Raw genomic sequence first — 22,615 nt, forward strand, 5'->3', positions numbered from 1 at the left:
TACATTTTATGGTTTTCTTTTTTGGAACTTTAGGGATTTGTCAAATATAATATTTCTCAACTTCCAGAATCACCTCATTCATTTTTCAGGTTTAAAGTCACCATGAAATTATTTTTTTTTATAGCCTATATGGAATATTTCGGTAGACTATATTTTAAATGATTTATCTGTGCACAACCTCATCATTATTATTTTTAATTCATGTGATGTGCCGTCTTAATGTTCAATCAAAATATCTTACCCTCCTTCTTGCAAATGACATCTCTTCACTGATGACATGTTTACTGCCTTGAGGGCGGAACAACCTATCACACACATGAGATCACTCTGAGCAATAGCAAATGACAATGATCCAATCAATTCAAGCCAAAATCAAGACATGCCCTACATTTTTTCTTGCTTGAGAATAGGGCTGGGCGATATATCGCATGCGATTGTCACGCGCATTTCGTCAGTAAAGCCGGTTCCCTGATTACCGCTAAATCGCCATCACCTGCTTTCAAATGGAGCGGCATTTAATAGACAGAGCCGTAGATCACTGACAAGCCACGCAATATCGCGTTCATTATCGAAGGCGATTCATCTGCGAAAATGAACGCGATATTGCGTAGCTTGTCGGTGAACTACGGCTCTGTCTATTAAATGCCGCTCCATTTGAAAGCAGGTGATCAGGGAACCGGCTTTACTGACGAAATGCGCGTGACAATCGCATGCCATATATCACTCAGCCCTACTTGAGAAGCCATTTCACTCGCATATATGTCAAAATAGGAAAGACATCCGTTTCATGCTGTCTGAAGCGGTAATTGACCCTTCACCAGGAGTTTGATTGACAGGCGATCTAACCAAACATAACCCGAATCCGCTGTTATGTCCAACAAAGCACTTGAAGACTCGACCTTGAAAAATGGTGTGTACTGACGTCTTTCCGCGGTTGAAACAACATTCCTTCTGATGTTCATTCATGTTTATTTGATGCTCAAATGAACTAGTAGGAAGAGATGAGCGATTCATGAGCCGCTTTAACTGAGGCAATCTTTCACGAGACATTAAAGAGCCACAAAACGGTATTTATTGTTTAAATTTCTTTAAAATTACAAAATTTGAGGCTTTTTCATATCAAAAGTAACCTGCTCTGTCTTGTCTGTTGACATGTTGTCAGTGTCTTTTTCACTGCATGATGTGAGAGCGGCATGGCTTGTCGGACAAAGCAACAGTAACTAAAGGGCCCACCCTTTGCGAACAGTCAGTTTAGTCCAATGAGAATTCTGTGTGGGCGGGGTGAGGCTATGCAACTGCATAGGATATTTAGCCTACCTTATTTTTTAAAGGGAAAATAAGCTATTTCCTGTGAATGTTTGAGTCTTCTGATACATTAGCTATGGTAGGTAAATAACTAGAAGATAAATTAAAATAATACATTTGCAATATCAAGAAATAGTCCGATTTTCCATTGTTTTCACAGGTGAAATCCAGTCATTTCAATAGGAATCATGAATTTCGCATGATGATGAAGATGCAGATTTTCTCAAGGTGGTTTCGCCATGTTGACCAATAGAAAGCTGCTTGTTTTGATAGTGACTGAAATTTTGCTAATGTGACATCTGAAGACAGACTGTTTATAAATGAAAGCCATTGAGAAGATTCATGTTAAAAATGGTAGCTTTCCTTTTTTAAAAATATAGTGGATATTGCTGCATATTTACATGGAAACAATAGCAAGAGTAATGTCATAGCTGGTTAGAGCATCGCTTGTCATAGCTGCGGTTGGAAAACAAATTTACTTGCTGGAGGTCACAATGTCACTGTGCTAATGCGGTTTTGCTTACATTGTGGGGAAATGTGGTCATTTAACCCAGACTACGAACACAGACACACAGACAAAAGCACCTGCTGCTTCAGTCCTTTCATCTTGATTTTGTTAGTCTCTGATTTAATTGGAAGGCAGTAAAATGTTATTTTGTCAGCTGGATATTTCAGTGATCTACAACCCTAACTCATTTAGGCAGTATAATGGTTTTAGAGCTAAGATTGACTGGTTATCATCATCACTCAGCACACCAGATGTTATGGGAGGTATTAAAATTTACTGTGTGCACCCAGCAGACATAACTGACAAAACTTTACTTATACAAAAGAACATGGATGACAGTTTTCACTGTATGCTCAGGAATACACTGACACATCATTTCTAAACCTACAAATGAAGAGCTTCTTGCACTGTGAAAGGTGTATGTTTATAACACAGTTTCCTGCCAAGTCTATCGCCCTCAATGCTTATGAAATTATGCTGCTTGTGTAGGCCAGTGTAAGTTTGTATTAGGAAATACTGATATAACAGTTTAGTGGGACACTGTGGGGTGTTTATTCTATTTATTATATTTTTATGATTCATATATGCATCATACCGCACTGTCAATGCATATTTAGGATGAACCTAATACTGGTTTTTACACATAATAGATAGATAGATAGATAGATAGATAGATAGATAGGTAGATAGGTAGATAGATAGATAGATAGATAGATAGATAGATAGATAGATAGATAGATAGATAGATAGATAGATAGATTCATTGGAAAATTTTAGATATTTCAAACCTTGAAATGGATGGATGGATGGATGGATTGATTAATAATTGATTGTATGGATGGAAGGATGGATGGATGGAGTGATTGATAGATAGATAGATATATAGATAGATAGATAGATAGATAGATAGATAGATAGATAGATAGATAGATAGATAGATAGATAGATAGATAGATTCATTGGAAAATGTTAGATATTTCAAACCTTGAAATGGATGGATGGATGGATGGATGGATGGATTGATTAATAATTGATTGTATGGATGAATGGATGGATTCATTGATTGATTAATAATTGATTGTATGGATGGATGGATGGATGGATTGATTGATTAATTTATTAATTAATAATTGATTGTATGGATGAATGGATGGATTCATTGATTGATTAATAATTGATTGTATGGATGGATGGATTCATTGATTGATTAATAATTGATTGTATGGATGGATGGATGGATGGATGGATTGATTGATTAATTGATTAATTAATAATTGATTGTATGGATGAATGGATGGATTCATTGATTGATTAATAATTGATTGTATGGATGGATGGATTCATTGATTGATTAATAATTGATTGTATGGATGGATGGATTGATTGATTGATTAATAATTGATTGTATGGATGGATGGATGGATGGATAATTTCAGAACCTTCATTATCATTTATGAATTCCTGCATCAAGCTCATCCATAAACTAGCTTTTGCTGTTTTTTTTTTCAAAGCAAGCTTTGTAATTTTCTTTCTTTGTCAAAGTTTTGAATATTTAAGCAATTGATTGACACAAAAACAGTGTTTTGTGCCCCCAAACCCATTGTGAATTTCTGAAAGAAGCAGAAGGAATCTTGTTGGAATAATCCTGATACATGCGTGTTCAGTGTGCTGCCAGAGATGGCCTAGAAATGGTGATGTCCGTGGAGAAAAGAGTAAGGAAAGGAAAAAGGGGGTCATCTTTCTGCCATATTTTTAATTTGTCCTCACAATTGCTTCATAGGGAGTCTGTGCATGATGGTTTGTGAAAACCCTTTGACTAATATTTTGCTTATTATGTGTAATAAATGTGTAATATCTACTATCTGTCAGTGAAAATGCTATTGAAGTGAAAGAAGTGAAAGATATCTTTATAGGTTATAAGTCAAATTCAGTGTAACAGCCTTAAAATGTAGCTTTCAAATTTGTTTGTAGGTCTTTTTTCATCTCACCAACTTGAACCAGGCTCCTGAAGCCGTCGGAGAGTCAGCGGAGCTGCCTGCAAATAAATGAGCAACATTTCATGTCAGTGAGTCACAGCAGTTCTTGAATGCCTTGAGCTAATATAATTCATCTGCTGCAACATTAAGGTGGAAAATAGTGCCCATTTTTCCATCAGCTCAGTGTGCCATTGCACCGGACCGAGCTTAGCCCAGCATATGCAACGAGTATATCAAGTTATCCAATGGAAAATGACCATACTCCATATCCAATCTGCTTCTAAGGATTTCATGAAGGCAAGTAATGGGTTTTTGTAATGCTTTTAAATAATCTCCTCCTGCCTCCACACACAAACTGCTCAACCCTCAGCCACAGGGAAGGAAAATACTTTATGTAAAATGGTATTTTGAAACAAGGAATAAGTGAAAAATGTTTTGGTGATAATCTGACAAGTTTTCCCTTTTCTTCACCTGAAAAATCTCTTCCTGAGACTTTCTGCAGCGATTTGTATGTAAAATTGTTTTATCAATTATGGTGACACTTGTTCCATTTGTTAACCTGTTAGATTAGCTAACATGAACTAACAATGAAAAACAATTCTGTGGCATTTATTATTACTAGTTAATGTTAATTTCAGCGTTTATTAATACATTAATAAAATAAAAGTTGTATCAACATTATTTAAAGGGTGGTTGATTATGATTTCACTTTTTTAACTTTAGTTAGTGTGTAATGTTGCTGTTTGAGCATAAACAACATCTGCAAAGTTACGACGCTCAAAGCTCAATGCAAAGAGAGATATTTTCTTTTAAAGAATTCACTGTTTAGGGACTACAACGAGCTTCTTCCCGGGTAAGTGACATCACTAACCATAAAATTTACATAAACCCTGCCCCCGAGAACATGCAACAAAGGGGGCAAGGCCATGTTGGGCTGCTTTAGAGAACAGGAAGAGTTGTTGTAGTAGAGGGACGCTGGATTTGCACAAAAGATTAACATGGTGGCACATGCTAGTTGATGAGTTAAATCAACTCCAGAGCAACTACATATTTATCCCATCAGTGTTGACTCCGGTTTGAACAATGTAAGGCTGAACACTGTTGCGTGCTGCGTAAGATTCTCCAGCTTTGTTGTTGTTGAGCAACTGAAGCACAAGCTGTTAAAACTCCGCCCTCTTCTGGAAATGGCCGGGAGCAGTAGCTCATTTGCATTTAAAGGGACCCACACAAAAACGGTGTGTTTTTGCTCACACCCAAATAGGGGCAAATTTGACAAGCTATAATAAAAGATCTGGGGGGTATTTTGAGCTGAAACTTCAGACACCAGAAACTTCTGGGGATACCAGAGACTTATATTACATCTTGTAAAAGGGGCATTATAGGTCCCCTTTAATGGACCTGAGCTATCATGAACTAATAATGAATAGTTGTATTATGGAGCCTTTTCACATGGAATCTGAGAAGACCTTTTGCGCCAGAGAAACAAACACACAGCTATCTTTAGAATTCTGTTTGAACTTCTGTTTTTGCAGTAGCTCTGTAGGCTATATTTCTATTGCATTGCTGTCGAATTAGCTGGAGAAGTGGATTTACTTATTGTACAGTAAACAAAAATTATCATGAACATTGTAAGGCTTGAAGCGGATGTTATAACAGATTTCAGCAGATCTGGAAGATTTTAAAACGAGCGGTTCATTCATAAAGCCATAAGATCTTACCTTACAGGCGCATCGCTGAAAAGGGGCGGGACTACTTAAGATCTATTGGTAAATGGGAGATGACAGCAAATATAAGTTTTGTATTTCCACTGGCTCCAATAGCAACTTTTCACAACTTTCCAAAAGAGGGAAAAAATATCGAGAGATTGATTACGTTGGCCAGAAGAGAGAAAGGTGTCAAATTTGCCGCCTTTGTATAAGAAACACCCTCACTAGCGTTAATTCTTCTTTTTTTTTGTCATTTACTAACAATGTAATATAACAGTATTTACAATGTAATATATAGTATTATAAATGTGTATTAAATTTTTTTAGACTTTGTGATGTTGATAACTGTGGAAATGCGTCATCACAGTCTGTGAAAACAGTGCATTAAGTATATGTTTACATGACAAAGATGTACTAAAAATGGAAAAAGTTTTACCTTTGTTTTTTTCGCGTAGAGACGACAACGTTGTCAAAACGATTCCGTTCACACAGATCCTCGAAAATGACTAAAAATGCTGTATTATTCTGCCAGGCCAGTAGATGGCGATATGACGTCACTACGTCACTGTGACGTCACCGCTCTATCTGGAGGCAAAACATAAAGAATAACTCATAGCAGGCGCGCTAAAAGTTTGAGGTTTTGACTTTAAAATGTCATCTTGATGTGTTTTTGGCAGCCAGAATAGAAGGAACAGCACTTTTGGTTCAAAACTAAAGTTTTACCAGATCCCAGCAGACATTCCTTCACAGAAATCAAGAAGACAATTTTGGTTGAATGCAATACGGCGTACAGACTGGACGGAGACGATCATAAATAATGCTCGTGTTTGCAGTGCACACTTCATATCAGGTAAAATAATCGATGCATATGTAATGGTGTGTTGGTTTTATCTAGTACAAATCAGCAAGTTTCTTTTTTATAGGTGAAAAGTCGCCAACTTTCAGCGCACTAGCTAGCTTAAATGTTAAACAAACATACAGCGATAGATGTGTGTGCCATCCTTTGAATGGATTGGAATCTCTTAAAATAATCCACATTGCTAGCCATAATCATAGTTAGCCCAGCGTTAGGTTACATTAGACAATAAGCCTTGACAAAATTCCCCGAACCACCCGAAAGTAATTCATATGTTGTCTAGGAAATATCCAAAACTTAATTTAATTTATAAAAATAGGTCACGGTCCCGCAGAGTCAGTGACTGTAAATAGACCACTTTGGAGCAGACGTCACATTACGTCACTGCAGCTGCGCGCCATACTGGTTGCAGAAAAAAGTTGAAGCATGAAGAAAAATGTGAAAAAATCCACAGAATAAGAGAAAAATGTTTTGTTGTGCCTCTGGATGTTGGAATCGGAATGCAAAAAATATAGTCTTCATTTTTTAAAGAAAACCATCGTTGAAAACGTAATTTGAAGATAAACAGAGACGTTTCACAGACTGGATTGATGAACCTGCAAGGATTAGTCTACTATTAAAGCAGGAATTTGATGTAAACAGTAAGTCTCTACATAAAATTCCATATGCAGTTCAGAGGACATACATACATAACATGAAACAATTATAATTAAAATAATTTAAACCTATAATATTTTACATAGATAACTTTTAAACATAAAGTTTTTATTTCACAATTCTACTTTTTTTTCTCTTGCATTCGTGTTTATATCCCAGTTCGGACTTTATAACTCGCAATAGTGGTTTATTTTAAATTCTGAGGGGGGAAAATCAGAATTGCGGGAAAATTGCAATTCAGAAAAGACAGAATAACGAGTATTTCACAATTCTGTTTTATTTTGTAAAATGTGATAGTAAACTCAGATTTCGAGAAATAAAAGTCAGAATTGTGAGATATAAACTCGAAATTAACTTTTTTTATTCTTTTATTTCGTGGCTTCCATAGACTTCTACTGCTCAACTTTCATTTTCTGCAACCAGCTAGTCCGCCCACAAAAAACGTCATCGCTGTTTGCAAACACAAATTGGTCTATTCGGACAGTTCTGAACCTTCTTCTGCATTCATGTTTAATAAATCCCTCCAAAAACATGCTAGCTTACGCTTGTCAACATTGCGTCCAGCGCCTCTTTTTGCCTCCAGCTAAGCCCCGCCCACCAGGAAACGTTGCAATGTTTACAAACTTTTAACTGAACACGCAAATGCAAATTTGCATTTTTTTTGTTTACGTGGAGACGGTATTGTTTTCAAAAACTTGCACTTTGAAACCCGTTTTCAAAAGTTTGTGTTTTATGTCCCCAAAATCATTAGCTATCATGTAAATTAACATCTAAAACGCATAAAAAGTTTTCCGTTTTAATTTGAAAGCAGTGTCATGTAAACGGCCCCTAATTTTAACACAGATTATTAAATACTGTAACAAATGAATTGCTCCTTGCTGGTTAATGCATTATTTAACATGAACTATATGGGACCTTATTGTAAAGTGTATGTATGGACAACAAACAAAGTTAGAAAGAAAGAACATTCAAGAATATTCCACAATGGTTGAATGTCCAGATATTAGTTTTACTTCCTTGTTCTGTTTTGGGTTGACAGAAAAATCCTTGATCATAAAGCATCAAGCTTCCTTTTTTCTCCTAAACTCAGTCTGTATTTGAGCATTTGAGCTACTCTCAACATCCGCTTTGAACCAAACATCAAAAATGTACAACACAAAGAGCCGACTGACAAAGCACCCTTCCCTCTTCTCTTTCAAATATTATGAATGCCATTCGAAGAGTGTCAGACGTATTTTTGATTTATATTTGTGACACTGCAGAGCAGCTATATCTTCATCTTAAGACGATAAGTTCTTTGCCTCTTATGGACAATTTAAGGACTGCTGGAGGATAATTTTCAAAACCATACATTTAGCATCTTTTTCAGTTAAAGCACTGCAGCAGAACCTCGACTCTCTTTTGAATGACTTATTTACATAAAATATTCTGTGCATTTTCACACAAACACACCAGTCTCCTGAGAAATTAGGCCTTGTAATGAATCCTCAGATTAATTATGCACAGTTTGATGGGATATAGCAAACAGTGATGGATTATTATGTGAAACAAAGTGAAACGGATGCAATGTGCATATAAACGTACAAACCCTACTAATACACTCCATGGTTAGAGTGTAAGTCTATAGGGAAATATTGTTGAGTGATATTCCCTTATCCTTCAGCAGAGAGAAGGTCTGAATTCCCAAACAGATAGAGTTTTTCCCCCCAGTTTCTTAGGCAATATACTAACAAAGTGTTCTGTACTAGCAATTAAAGACATTCGGGTTACACTTTATTTTAAGCCGTCTGTGTTACAGTGTAATTATTCATTTATGAATGAATTTACATGTAGGCTACTTAGGGTTAGATGCATGTAAGTATGCAAAATTTATAGTAAAAATTTACTATAGTAACTACATATGTATCAAGGACACTAAAGTGTTACCATCATTTGATTTGGTAGGCAATTGAATTAGCTCTCTTGAGTTGTGTTATTGCTATACATCCATTTAAATAGCTCTTTATTTGCTGACAATAACAACCCTGATAAATAACCTTGCACTGCAGGACATAAATGCTTCATATCCTCATCCCTCCTGAGTTTGGATCCTCTGAGATGTATGAAAGTGAGCAGCATTACACCAAAGCCGTATTTGAGATGCCAGTGTTGACAACAGTGCATTCCATGAAGCATATTTTTAACAAGAATAAACCTTTTGTAGTCTTGGCAGATGTTTTGTGTCTTCTGCAGGTGCTGATGAACAGGACATCATGCTATAAATAAACTCCTGAATATTTCAGAGAGATATGTAGTATTATTCAGTGAATATTGCTTTGTTGTTGTTGCTTTTTAAACCAGAAATGAATGATTTTGTTGCTTATTTTTCAGTGAATCTTTTTGTAAGTGATTTTTTAAAGTGCTCTGCAAACCAGGGTTATTGTTGTCAACTAAAGCTACAGTAAAACCATTAAAAATGTATGTTGATGTATGCTGACATATATCAGACATAACATTATGACCACTGACAGGTGAAGTGATCATCACGGCACCTGTTAGTAGGTGGAATATATTAGGCAGCAAGTGTTTGTCTTCAACATTTTGTCTTCAAAGTTGATGTGTTAGAAGCAGGAAAAATGGGCAAGCGTAAGGATTTGAGCGAGTTTAAACAAGGACCAAATTGTGATGGCTAGACGACTGGGTCAGAGCATCTCCAAAACCGCAGATCTTGTGGGGTGTTCCCGGTCTGCAGTGGTCAGGATCTATCAAAAGTGGTCCAAGGAAGGAACAGTGGTGAACCGGCGACAGGGTCATGGGCAGCCAAGGCTCAAGACTCGGTCAGGGTGCCCATGCTGAACCCTGTCCACCGCCAAAAGCACCAACAGTGGGCACGTGAGCATCAGAACTGGACCACGGAGCAATGGAAGAAGGTGGCCTGGTCTGATAATCATGTTTTCTTTTACATCACGTGGATGGCTGGGTGCGTGTGCGTCACTTACCTGGGGAACACATGGCACCAGGATGCACTATTGGAAGAAAGCAAGCCGGCAGAGGCATTGTGATGCTTTGGGCAATGTTCTGCTGGGAAACCTTGGGTCCTGCCATCCATGTGGATGTTACTTTGACACGTACCACCTACCTAAGCATTGTTGCAGACCATGTACACCCTTTCATGGAAACGGTATTCCCTGATGGCTGTGGATTCTTTCAGCAGGATAATGCTCCTGCCGCAAAGCAAAAATGGTTCAGGAATGGTTTGAGGAGCACAACAGTGAGTTTGAATTGTTGACTTGGCCTCAAAACTCCCCAGATCTCAATCCAATCGAGCATCTGTGGGATGTGCTGAACAAACAAGTCCGATCCATGGAGGCTCCACCTCACAACTTACAGGATTTAAAGGATCTGCTGCTAACATCTTGGTGCCAGATACCACAGCACACCTTCATGGGTCTAGTGGAGTCCATGCCTCGACGGGTCAGGGCTGTTTTGGCAGCAAAAGGGGGATCAACACAATATTAGGAAGGTGGTCATAATGTTATGCCTGATACAATATAATATAGAAAATATAAAAAATATTAAAAAAAACAAAAACATGACAAAATATAATATAATATAACAAAAACAACAAAATTGCAAATAGTTACAAAAACGATAATAATATATAAATTATACTAAAATAACACTGCTGCAAACTATGAAAAAAAAAAAAAAGAACAGCAATTCATTTTCAGCATTTAGGTAATGGTATTTTCCCCTCAAGTCTCAAATCATACTCTCCTTCCACTTCTATTGATTCTTCGTTTATCTGCCAAGGCTGCAAAAGGGAATCTAAGCCATGCACATCAAATAAAGACTTTAATCTTCTTATACACCAGAGCAGATTAACACACAGTATATGTGTCACCTCACTTAAAGAGGCACTGTTAAAAACCGATGGAAGATAAATATACTAATAAATCAGACAGACGGATTTCAGTTCAAATACTCAAGTGAAAATCTCTATGGTGATTCCGAACAGCCTGACATTTGGTGTCCATTCATAATAAATAATTTAAAAAAACATGAAGGTCTTCAGGTTTATACATGACCTTTTGTTGTAAAGAGCATATGCGTCTATGACAGATATCAAAAGAAAGCCATTTTTACCAATAGTGGTATTGTCTCTGGTGCTGGAAATGAGCCACAGTTTAATTTTGAAAGACCATGGTGATTGTGCTTTCCACTTTCATATCCACAATAAATCAAGCAGTTTCTTTATTTCAGGACCAGCTTAAGGTTATATGAAAAAATGTTGTGTCCTTAAAAACTGGAGCTGCTGGTTGTAGTAGCTCAAAAGAAAGTGAAGCAAGGTCTATAATAGAAGCAGAAGCAGACAAACAGAAATGCAATAAGCCCATTCTGAATCTCTTTTTCCATAAAGTGGAAACTTCACACAAGCAGTCAAATGGCTTATAGTCATCTTCTTTTCATTTTGACCTAGATTTTATAAATAACCAAATTGGGTCCATTTACATCTAGTATAATACATCCTGTATTGTGATGTTTAAAAATTCAGAGAAAAAAAATAATATTAAATATTAATATAAAAAAACATGTTATTACTAAAAAAGTGTAGGGCTGTATATATACTGCTTTTTGCTACATGTGTAAAAAAATAGCATAATTTATTACTCTAAAATAATACTCTCTAAATAAAATGCTGGGTTAAAAACAACCCAAGTTGGGTTGAAAATGTTTGGCCAACGTGCTGGGCAGCTTTATTTAACCCAACTATTGTTTAAAAAATACTGCACTCTAAAAAATGTTTGGTTAAAAACAACCCAAGTTGGGTTGAAATTGGACAAACCCAGCAATTGGGTTGTTTTAACCCAGTGGTTGGGTTAAATGTTTGCCCAACCTGCTGGGTAGTTTTATTTAACCCAACTACTGATTAAAAATGACTATAAGTCTGGCTTAAAATGAATCCAAAATAGGTGAGAAATTAAAAATCAGACACATAATTACTAGAGGTAACAATAATAATCAAAAGGTGTACATTTATTAATGAGAAATTTAATAAATGTTTATTGTTTATTATTTATTATCTTATTAATAAATGCTCATTTATTAAACATATTAATAAATGTTAATTTCCAGCATATTTTGGGTTCATTTTAAGCAAGCAATACAGTAATTTTTATACAACAGTTGAGTTAAATAAAACTACCCAGCACGTTGGGCAAACATTTAACCCAACCACTGGGTTAAAACAACCCAATTGCTGGGTTTGTCCATTTTCAACCCAACTTGGGTTGTTTTTAACCCAGCATTTTTTAGAGTGTGTATTGCTTGTTTAAAACGAATCTAAATGTGTTGGAAATGACCATTTAATTATATATTTAATGAATAATAATTAAACAATAAACATTTATTACATTTATTATTAATAAATGTGTCTGATTTTTAATTTCCAACATATTTTGGGTTCATTTTAAGCCAGTCATATAGTAATTTTTAAACAATAGTTAAATAAAACTGCCCAGCACGTTGGCAAACGTTTAACCCAACTGCTGGGTTAAAACAACCCAATCGCTGGGTTTGTCCATTTTCAACCCTTGGGTTGTTTTTAACCCAGCTTTTTTAAAAGTGTATACGAATTTAAAAACTAATCTTATACAGAAGGGCATCTATTTATCAAGTTTAAATTCTTTTATTTGAACTTTATTTAAACTTTTTTGTTCAAAAAGAACCATAGAGATTTGATTTGTATTATATATTATATATTATTAGTATTACCTATTTTTATATATTTATTATTATTATTGTTATATTTGTATGTGTGTTTAATTATTTTGGTGGAAAGGGTTATTGTTTAAAGTTATAACTTTAATTTTATTAATGCTTTGGAAAAGTTTACAAAAACCATAGAGCCAAATCTGAGATTTTCTGAAAAATAATTTATTTGCAGAATAAAATAAAAATTATTTTGGCATAAAAAATGATATGAAAAGTACACTGCTTTTTTTGTTGTTGTTTTTGCACTCTTTTGTATACAGCACTATAATCTGTTGAAGAACCCACAGTGCCATGTCTTATTGCAGTGAAGTGGGGAAAAATCATTTAATCTCAACCCAAAGCTGAAACACACTTTACATGTAATATTATAAGTGTATAAAATGTCATTCTTCATCCTACTCATAAATACCAAGGCCCAGCCTGAATGTTATTTGCTCTGCAGCGAGAACAGAGCACTACTTCTGAATGACAATGGTCTTCTGCCATTTAATAAAATGGCCTTTTTCCCCAAAACTTCTCTGATGTCAGTCATACTGTCTCCCAAACATGCCATTATTGTCATCTGAATAAAGAGGCATTCTTATATTCATTAATAAAACTATGCATAAACAGTCTCATTCTCTAGTTGTCTTCATAATCCAAAACAAAATCTAATGACAAACATCTTACAAAGAAAAAAATATATTCATAATAGACAAAAAACTTTTTTCAGATACGCTCTCCAACTATTGCACAAATGTATAAAGATGCTAATAATACAGTATCAATAACCGTTACAAATTAAGACATTTTAGGCCTTAAAGGGGCTATATGTAGAATTCAGAAACACTTGTTATTAGTGACACCGGTGGCCGTTAAGTGAACTGCAGTCAGCAACTTATTGCTCGTGCTCGCACGCGTAACGTACAAGAGACTGAACGTGATTTAAGGCCCAGATGTAATCACACGGCGACGTTCTTCGCATAAAAGTCAAAATTTGGAAGTACCTTTGTTTGCAGCAAAAATCACGACGCCCACGCTGCTGAGAGTGACGTTAAGATGAATACGAATATGTGCTGTGCAGTTTTCCTCTCAATAACAAAATATACACACCTAAAATGACAGCGAGAGAAGGCGGCGGTTAAGAAAGCATCTAGTAGCGATGTGAATATGTTTGTATGAGCTCTGCGATTCACCGGCATCAGTCGACAGTTGATAGTTTGATTATAACGTATATTTGAGACTATATAGATCTGGTTATGTGAGACTATAGTTTGAATAACACTTTTCTTTGCATGACACACTACATTACAGTACAGAATAGCTCTTTCGGATTATTGTATAAATATTAATTTCATGTGTCACAGAACGGAGGAGAGGCTCTCGGGAGCGTGCGTAACCGTCACATCCTTTGAATTTTCCCGGTGAAACCGGCCCGAGTCCTTCACGTAAAAATCAGTTTACAGGCTTTCATAGACAACCTAGGAAGTCGTTAAAGGTGTCGTTTCTTAAGTTTAAGTTACAAGATGGTCACACATTGGCAATATAAAAGCGATTAACGCATGAAAATTCTTACATTATAGCCCCTTTAATAATCAATATAAATAACAGCAGAAAGCAAACGCTGCAAAAAGCACTTAGAAAGAAAAACATCTCTTAAACACCCCTTTGAATGTTTTGAGAAATAATTGATATTGTTTTTTATATATAAAATTGCAGTATGCATACAATATAATTAGTATTGATAATTGTGATGTACTAAACGATCCCCAGACTGGGATGGAGCCCGACAACATGAACATTATCAACTAGCCTGATGATGGATGATGAGTTAAACTTTTAAAATTTTAGTTGTATATATATAGCTTTACTTGAAAAATTGTAGAAACAGCCATTTTGTGGCTGCATTTGTGTACGACGTCAGCTAATTTAACAAATTTAACAGTTACCAGTCAATGACACAGTCAGGTAACGAAGTACACGCCTTCAACTAACTACTACAACATTTTACTGGCACTGGAGAAACAGTACTTCTAAAAACAAGATGGACCCAGTAGAACAGTTTGAATGAGTTTACAATAAAGTGCAACAACAGTCCTGCACATCCTGGAATAAGAGCTGAACTCATAGGATGATCGTTCAGTAGAAAGATGCTTCAGTTAGCATGTGGGTGTCTGAACCCACTATAAAACGGACTCCATGTTTTCACACCACTCGTGATCCTCCAGGTTATATATAAATTTAGTCCTGTTGACTTGGCTTTGACTGCTGTCCTTTCCGATACTGTCCAGATTCACGCTGGACGAGAACATTTCCGTGGGCGTAAGGTATCCCTCATTGTTTTTAATGTATTTCTTGTAGTTTCTGCGCAAGCATTGCCAGGTGGTTGTGTAGAGGAGGAACGCCACGACCTTGAGGACGATGGCCATGCTGACGTACAGGTGCCGGTAGGTCACGTTGTCGTACAGCAGACATGCACCTTTCTCCCCGCACTCGGTGCTCCAGAATAGGCATGTGGAGTCGATCCCCGCACCAAATATCAAAGGAGGGGGAATGAACCCTGCAAGATGGTTTATGTTGCTGTCATATGCATAATACATTTTGAATTACATTTTAACTTTACTTAGGGTGTGTTCACACTTGGCAGGTTTGCTTCGATTAAAACGAACTCTGTTAGTGCGGTTCATTTGAATAAGTGTGAACGCTGCCATCCCAACCTTGGTGCGCAGCAAACATGTGAACCAAGACCCACCTTTTCGGAGCTTCTAAATGAACTCTGGTGTGGTTCGGCTTAAATATGAACGCAACATGGACCAAAGACATCTAAACGAACCAAAAACAGGATGTGATGTCACAAGATGTGACCTTAAAAAGGACAGAATGCTCAAGGATGCATGTTTCTTCTCATCATAGGAGATACGTTGCCTAATACAGTTCAGTATAGACGTCAGAACTGAAGTCTCCTTGTGTGTGCAATGGAGGAATTCCTGACACTTTTTAACTACTTTACACATTTTATAAGCTCTTTGTGAGTTCTAAGCTGGTAAAAATATCACACAGCATTGTTGCAGTGTGAACCTAAGCGAACCAGAACATTTTCTTTTTTAACCCAGACCAAAAGAGAACTGAACTACAAGTGTGAACACACCCTTAAAGGCATCTGCTTCTACACATATTATGTGTTTTGCTATATCATGTATATGTGAAGGGAATATACAGTCTTAGGGCCAGATTTACTAACAGCTTGAGCCAGCGCAAACCCTATTTTGGCGTTAAAAAACTGCTGTCAGGATTTACTAAAGATATGCAGTGCAAAATTAGCACTGAAAGGGCGTGGACTGAGTTGTTTTTGCGGCTGACCTTATTGCATATGCAACGTGATTTACTAATCTTTGCGCTGCTCAGTTTATTGGTATTTGCGGCATTATTTAACGCCCAAAAAAAGCATGTCTTAACCCATTTTGCGACATGGCTGCGCATGAGCAGTAGATCGCGTGCAAAACTTGCCACTCTCATCAGCGCATTTGTGCAATTGCGCTCTCACGCTAATTTGCCCCGTTTAGTAAATCTGGCCCTTAGTTTTGTGAAAAATAGGGCAATTTGAGAACTTTTATTGATAGAAAACTATTGTTTTTTGAACAGAAGTGGCAAATAAACTTGTCCTTGTTTCACAACACTTTGGACTGCAAGGAAGTTGAATCTTTAATGCGCTTCTTTTAGCCTACTTTCGGTTTCAGTGAGGCAGATGGATTACCCTACTGAATATACTGTTTCAGTTGTAAATGTGATTGTGCTGTGCTGTGATATCTCACCTAACAGCCGCAGTAACAGAAAAAGAACTCCAAGGGCGTATGACTTCAGCTCTGGGCTCACAGTTCTAAAAGAACAAGAGATAAGTCGACATACTGAGCACAAAAACATGCCAAAAATCTCACACACACACACACACACACACGTCTGCTTTACTATCCTTGTGGGGACTCTCCATAGACGTAATGGCTTTTATACTGTACAAACTGTATATTCTATCTCTTTACACTAACCCTACCCATCGTAGAAAACTTTCTGCATTTTTACATTTTCAAAAAAACTCATTCTGTATGATTTATAAGCTTGTTTCTCCATGGGGACCTCAATTTAGGTCCCCACAGTGACACGAGTTCCCATGAGTCTGTGTGCATTCAGGTTTAAGTCTCCACCAGGATAGAAAAACATGTACACACACACACACACACACACACACAGAGAGAGAGAGAGAGAGACATTACATCCATTCAAACTGAAAATGTCCCCTCTTATTTTTGAACCAATGAGATTTGAAAAAACATTTGAAAGTAAAATAAATAAATAAGCAATATAAACACATGACTGTTAAAACGTTTCAATTTTTTTCTTTAATACTTTTATTAGGCAAAGATGCATTAAATTGATCAAAAGTGACCATAAAGACTTTTATAATGTTACAGAAACATCAAAGAATCTAGGAAAAAAAAAATGTATCACATGTATCAACTGTTTTCTACGGAAAAGGATTAGGGCCAAGCAATAATAAAAAAATAAAACCATCTCGAGATTAAAGTTGTTAAATTTCGAGAAAAATCTCGTTAAATTTCGAGAAAAAAGTCGAAATAAAATGTTGAGAATAAACTCGTTAAATTACGAGAAAAAACTCGTTAAATTTCGAGAAAAAGGTCGAGATAAAATGTTGAGAATAAACTTGTTAAATTTCGAGAAAAAAGTCGTTAAATTACGAGAACAAATTCGTTAAATTATGAGAAAAATGTTAAATTTCGAGAAAAAAGTCGAGATAAAATATTGAGAATAAAGTCATTAAATTACGAGAAAAAAGTCGTTAAATTACGAGAACAAATTCGTTAAATTATGAGAAAAATGTCGTTAAATTTCGAGAAAAAAGTCGAGATAAAATGTTGAGAATAAACTCAATAAATTACGAGAACAAATTCGTTAAATTACGAGAACAAATTCGTTAAATTACGAGAACAAATTCGTTAAATTACGAATTTGTTCTCATAATTTAACGACTTTTTTCTCGTAATTTAATGACTTTATTCTCAACATTTTATCTCGACTTTTTTCTCGAAATTTAGCGATTTTTTTCTCGAAATTGAACAACTTTAATCTCGAGATGGTTTTATTTTTTTTATTATTGCTTGGCCCTAATCCTCTTCTGTAGTTTTCAACATCGTTAATAATAAAACATTTTTCTTGAGCATTAAATCATCATATTAGAATGATTTCTGAAGGATCATGTGACACTGAAGATTGGAGTAATTATGCTGAAAATTCAGCTTTGTATCAGGAATATCTTTTTATCACAGGAAAAACAACGCCTTCCGTATTCAACTGACGAAAAAAGCATAACCGATGTTTAACTTTGACTGGCGCGTAACTTTTTTCGTAGTTTGAATAGGGAAGGTGTAGGACGTAGCGTAAGCATTTTGAACTGCGAGAGTTTTACACTTTCTTCGTAAGTTTAATACAGAAGGTGGTCTGGCGGACACTAGAATTTTTGCTTCATAACTTGTTAAATGCGGATATTCTTCTTACACAAATGCATCGCTTCGCTTCAGAAGGCCTTTATTAACCCCCCGGAGCCGTGTGGAGTATGTTTATGATGGATTGATGCACTTTCTTGAGCTTCATACTCATTGGTCCCGTTCACTGCCATTATAAAGCTTGGACGCGTAACAATATTTATTAATATAACTCAGATTGTGTTCATCAGAAAGAAAAAAGTCATATACACCTAGGATGGCTTGAGGGTGAGTAAAGCTTGGGGTAATTTTCATTTTACAGTGAACTAATCCTTTAAAATAGAAAACAGTTTTACTGTATTTTTGATCAAATAAATGCAGCTTTGGCAAGCATAAGAGACTTCTTTCAAAAACATTACAAGTCTTACCAATCCAAGACTTTTGAATGGTAGGGTAAAATAAATAGACAGATCGTCATCAAAGTCACCTGATGAGGATGATGACGGAGGGCGTCTGGGCCATGGCTCCGATCATACTGCAGGCACAGATCACACACAGGAAGGTGAGAAAGGCTTCCTGGCAGCCGGGGCGTGGGCATTTTCCTGGCACCGCTGTGGCAAACTCATTGTATTCGGAGATGCACGCGCATCTCGTCAGGTTCTGTAAGTGTAAAAGCACGTGATCATGATCACTACACAGCCAGCAAATAACTTACATGTTCATATTCTCCTCATACAATAAAATAGTAATTATGCTAATAATTTTGCCTTCGGATTTGTGCAAATATATTAAAATGTTCTATATATGCCACCATTCAACACTGAAATAAAATTAAGGTTTATTTAAAAAAAATAATAAAATAAATGAGAGTTTAGTGAACTGGTCATTATTAGCTGTCTAAACATACTATATTCAATTTTATCTACAGAGAGCTGACGAACCCTGGCAGGAACAGGCTCATTAAACCCACCAGTTGGTATATTCATGTCGTGAGCCAGTGCTCAATTATGATAATGTTTGTGACTGTTGTCTTGGAATCATCTATTCCAGTTTGAACCATTCGCTTTGTATGGTAATGAGTGCAGAGGCCCATATTGCAGTGGCCATTAAGATGCCTGGCAGGCAGAACGCGGTGTCCTTTTCGACATACTGTATATCTGATGAGCGATGTGGGCTTCAGTTCTAATGACCCACGCTGGACATGTGCTGTCCAGGAAATGAGCAGAGAGCGAGAAAAGCAGTCATACAGGGAGAGAGTGTGACAGCGAATAGGAAAGAAAGGGAGAGAGACAAACGCTGTGTTGGAAATGAGATGGGTAATGACCTGAGAGCGAGGAGGTGGTGGTAGTCCAGGACTGATGGTTCTGGTGCAGCCAGCGAAACAGGAGGACAAGTAGGTCACACCATTGGAGCCACAAACGGGGCTAACGGATGAAGTGTAGCAGTTGCAATGACTCATGCAGGGGGCTTCCGGCTTCTGGCCTACTTGCAGTGTCCTAAATACACACAAACACACATTCACCTGTCTGAGTCGAGTTCCTTTGTATTGCATTGTATATATTTAGTGTCACTGAGTTCATCTAAGCACTGACTGAGCTTCAGGATTTACACCCCTGTTTGTTTATTAGCAGGCCCAGATGGAATTGTTTGACTTTTCTTTGCAGTTTCTTCTCATTTTGAGGGAAAAGCAATTAAAGTGCAATATTATTCACATAAATATTGAATAAATACTAAATGAGTCTGAGTTTTGAGTCTAAACAAATTGGAGCGGCACTGATATCTTATCCGTGAGTGAACTGAATGAACTGGGACAGCTTGTTCGTGAACAAACTGAATGAACAAAACATTTGCTGACTAACCGATCAAGAGGAGGCATGTAGTTCATTCAGTTCGCTTCAGGAAAGAATTATGAAAAAATGTGTAAAAATGACTGATGATTGAAACTCCTAATTTAAGTTAATATTGTCGTTTTTTTAAAATCTGGGATTCAAAAAATGTTCACAAAAATGATTCTGCTAATAACTAACAATAAAATAAATTGTGTTAGATTAGAAAAAAAAGCAAAAAATAGAACAATTTACTGATAAATAAAACAAATTTAATTAAAACAGCAATTAATACATTTAATTAAAAAATAGGGGGTAAAATAGACAACTTTTCTGCTAATAATTTAAAAATCTGTATTAGATAGATACATAGACACGTAGTAACTATAATAAAAAATAGGAGATAAAACTGACAATGTTTCTGATAATAATTTGGGAAAAACAATTTGTATTAAAGTATATAATAATAAAACAAAAAAAATTTTTGCTAATAATTTGAATAATTTGCAATGATAAATTGTATTAAACATAATAAAAAAAAAACATTAGTATTAAAATTAAATTACAAAAAAGATTTTTTTCTGCAAATAATTTGCAATGGAAAATTGTATTTAAAAAAATATTTTTTTAAATTTGTATTAAAATTAATTACAAAAATAAAAATATTTTTTCTGCTAATAAATTGCAATGAAAAATATAGACCTGGTTGTCATTTGAGGGGAACATGCAACAAATCTTTTAATAAAAAAAGAAAATGAGGTATAATATATACAACCTTTCTGCTAATAATTTGGTGGAAAAAAATATTTGTATTAAAGTATATAATAATAAAAAAATGAAAACAAAAACATTTTTCTGCTAATAATTTGCAATGAAAAATTATATTAAAATTTGTAGTTTTTTATATTTGTATTAAAATTAAATTCCAAAAATAACAAGAAGAAGAATTTTTTTTTTCCGCTAATAATTTGCAATTAAAAAAATATAGACCTGGTTTCTTGTCATTTGAGGGGAACATGCAACAAATCTTTTTGATAAACAGATTCAAACATTAGGGTCACTGAAATAAATCAAAATCCACACCACTATTGTGAGTGATGGGTGTACAAACTCTATGGAAATCTGCAGAGTTTTAGAAGCACATATTCCATGTGGGCCTGGAAAATAAATTAGGATGTAACACTTATCCATTCTCTCCTATTCCCCTGAAATACTCAATAAGAAAAGTAGTGAATTCTATAAAATGCTAAACCTGACTCATACATGCTATACTAAAATAGAGGTTTCAGCATGGAGACTTGTCATCCTCTACCCTCTCTGCAAAGACTGAATAAATGGCACAAAAAATAACAAGGCTGTGAGGAGAAAAAAGCAGCTGAGCCGTCCGTACTCGTTGCCATAGGCGACGGTCACCCCAGCGACAGGTCCTGTGTCACAGCCCAGGAAGAGGAAGGACACGTAACAGGCAGTGGAGATCAGATTGACCAGCATGGCCATTCGTATGGCTCCCAGAGCAGACAGGTTCAGCTTCTTCACCAGCAATCCTCCCAAAAATATGCCCAGACAGGCACACGGGATGGCTGTCATCCCTGTTTATGAAGAGAGAATAATGTGGCAGAATAATGTGTTATTTAAAAATAAAGCATTGCTGTACAGTATATACCCTTTATCTTTGTACTTTTATCTTGTATTGTGGCACTTCTGATTCTGTTTATAAAGCACTTTTGTTGTAGTATTCCTCATTTGTAAGTCACTTTAGATGAAAGCTTTTGCAAAATAAATGCAAATTTATGATTATAAATTTCAGTTTTATTGTCTGTGTGGCAAAGATAAGTGTGTCAAGATAAAGAGATAAAGTAGATAAAGTAAGTTTCAAAAGTCTGAGAAAAATCTGGGATTCAAAATCGAATTTGCAAAAAAAAAAAAAAAAAAAAAAAATCAGAAACATTTTTCTCGCAAAAATTGTTCTGCTAATAATTTGAAATAAAACTATTAAATTAGATAAATGAAATAAATTGTATTAAAAATGAGAAAACAAATAGGGAAAAAGACAAATTTTCTTCTAATAAAAAATTATAAATTAAATAAGTAAATAGTAGTACTGTCAAATCGATTAATCGTGATTAATTGCATCTAACGAAAGTTTGTAAATATAATATATGTGTATAAATAATATATATATATGTGTGTGTGTATATGTATATATATATATATATATACACACACACACACACACACATTTACAAACTTTCATGTTAGATGTGATTAATCGCGATTAATCGAATTGACAGTACTAGTAAATAATAATAATAAAAATAGGGGAAAATATAATTCCTTTTCTGTTAATAATTTGCAATAAAATTTATATTAGAAAAATATAATACAATTCATTTAAATTGTAATGAAAATTTAATTAGCAAAAAAATAAAAAAAAAAATAGAAAAATACATTTTCTGTTAATACTTCTCAATGAAAACTGTATTAGAAAAAAATGAATTGTATTAAAAATGAAATAAAAATAATTATAAAAGTAAAAAAAAAAAAATGCAATGA

General features: G+C 35.3%; 1 protein-coding gene across 2 annotated transcripts in view; it reads right to left on the minus strand.

Annotated features, from left to right (window-relative positions):
• Positions 1-12,903: 12,903 nt before the first annotated feature.
• The window catches only part of slco3a1a (solute carrier organic anion transporter family member 3A1a), an 82,210-nt gene continuing 72,498 nt past the window's right edge, over positions 12,904-22,615 (minus strand). For both annotated transcript variants that reach the window (XM_048168243.1, XM_048168242.1), the window contains 5 exons: positions 21,453-21,651; positions 19,561-19,732; positions 18,724-18,896; positions 16,554-16,618; positions 12,904-15,301 (listed from right to left, as the gene is read on the minus strand). In XM_048168243.1, the coding sequence (XP_048024200.1) occupies positions 14,925-15,301; positions 16,554-16,618; positions 18,724-18,896; positions 19,561-19,732; positions 21,453-21,651 (986 nt within the window). In that variant the 3' untranslated portion in view covers positions 12,904-14,924. The remainder of the gene's footprint in view (positions 15,302-16,553; positions 16,619-18,723; positions 18,897-19,560; positions 19,733-21,452; positions 21,652-22,615) is intronic.

Source organism: Megalobrama amblycephala, linkage group LG19 (genome assembly GCF_018812025.1).
Source record: "Megalobrama amblycephala isolate DHTTF-2021 linkage group LG19, ASM1881202v1, whole genome shotgun sequence".
In the NCBI taxonomy this organism is placed as follows: Eukaryota; Metazoa; Chordata; class Actinopteri; order Cypriniformes; family Xenocyprididae; genus Megalobrama; species Megalobrama amblycephala.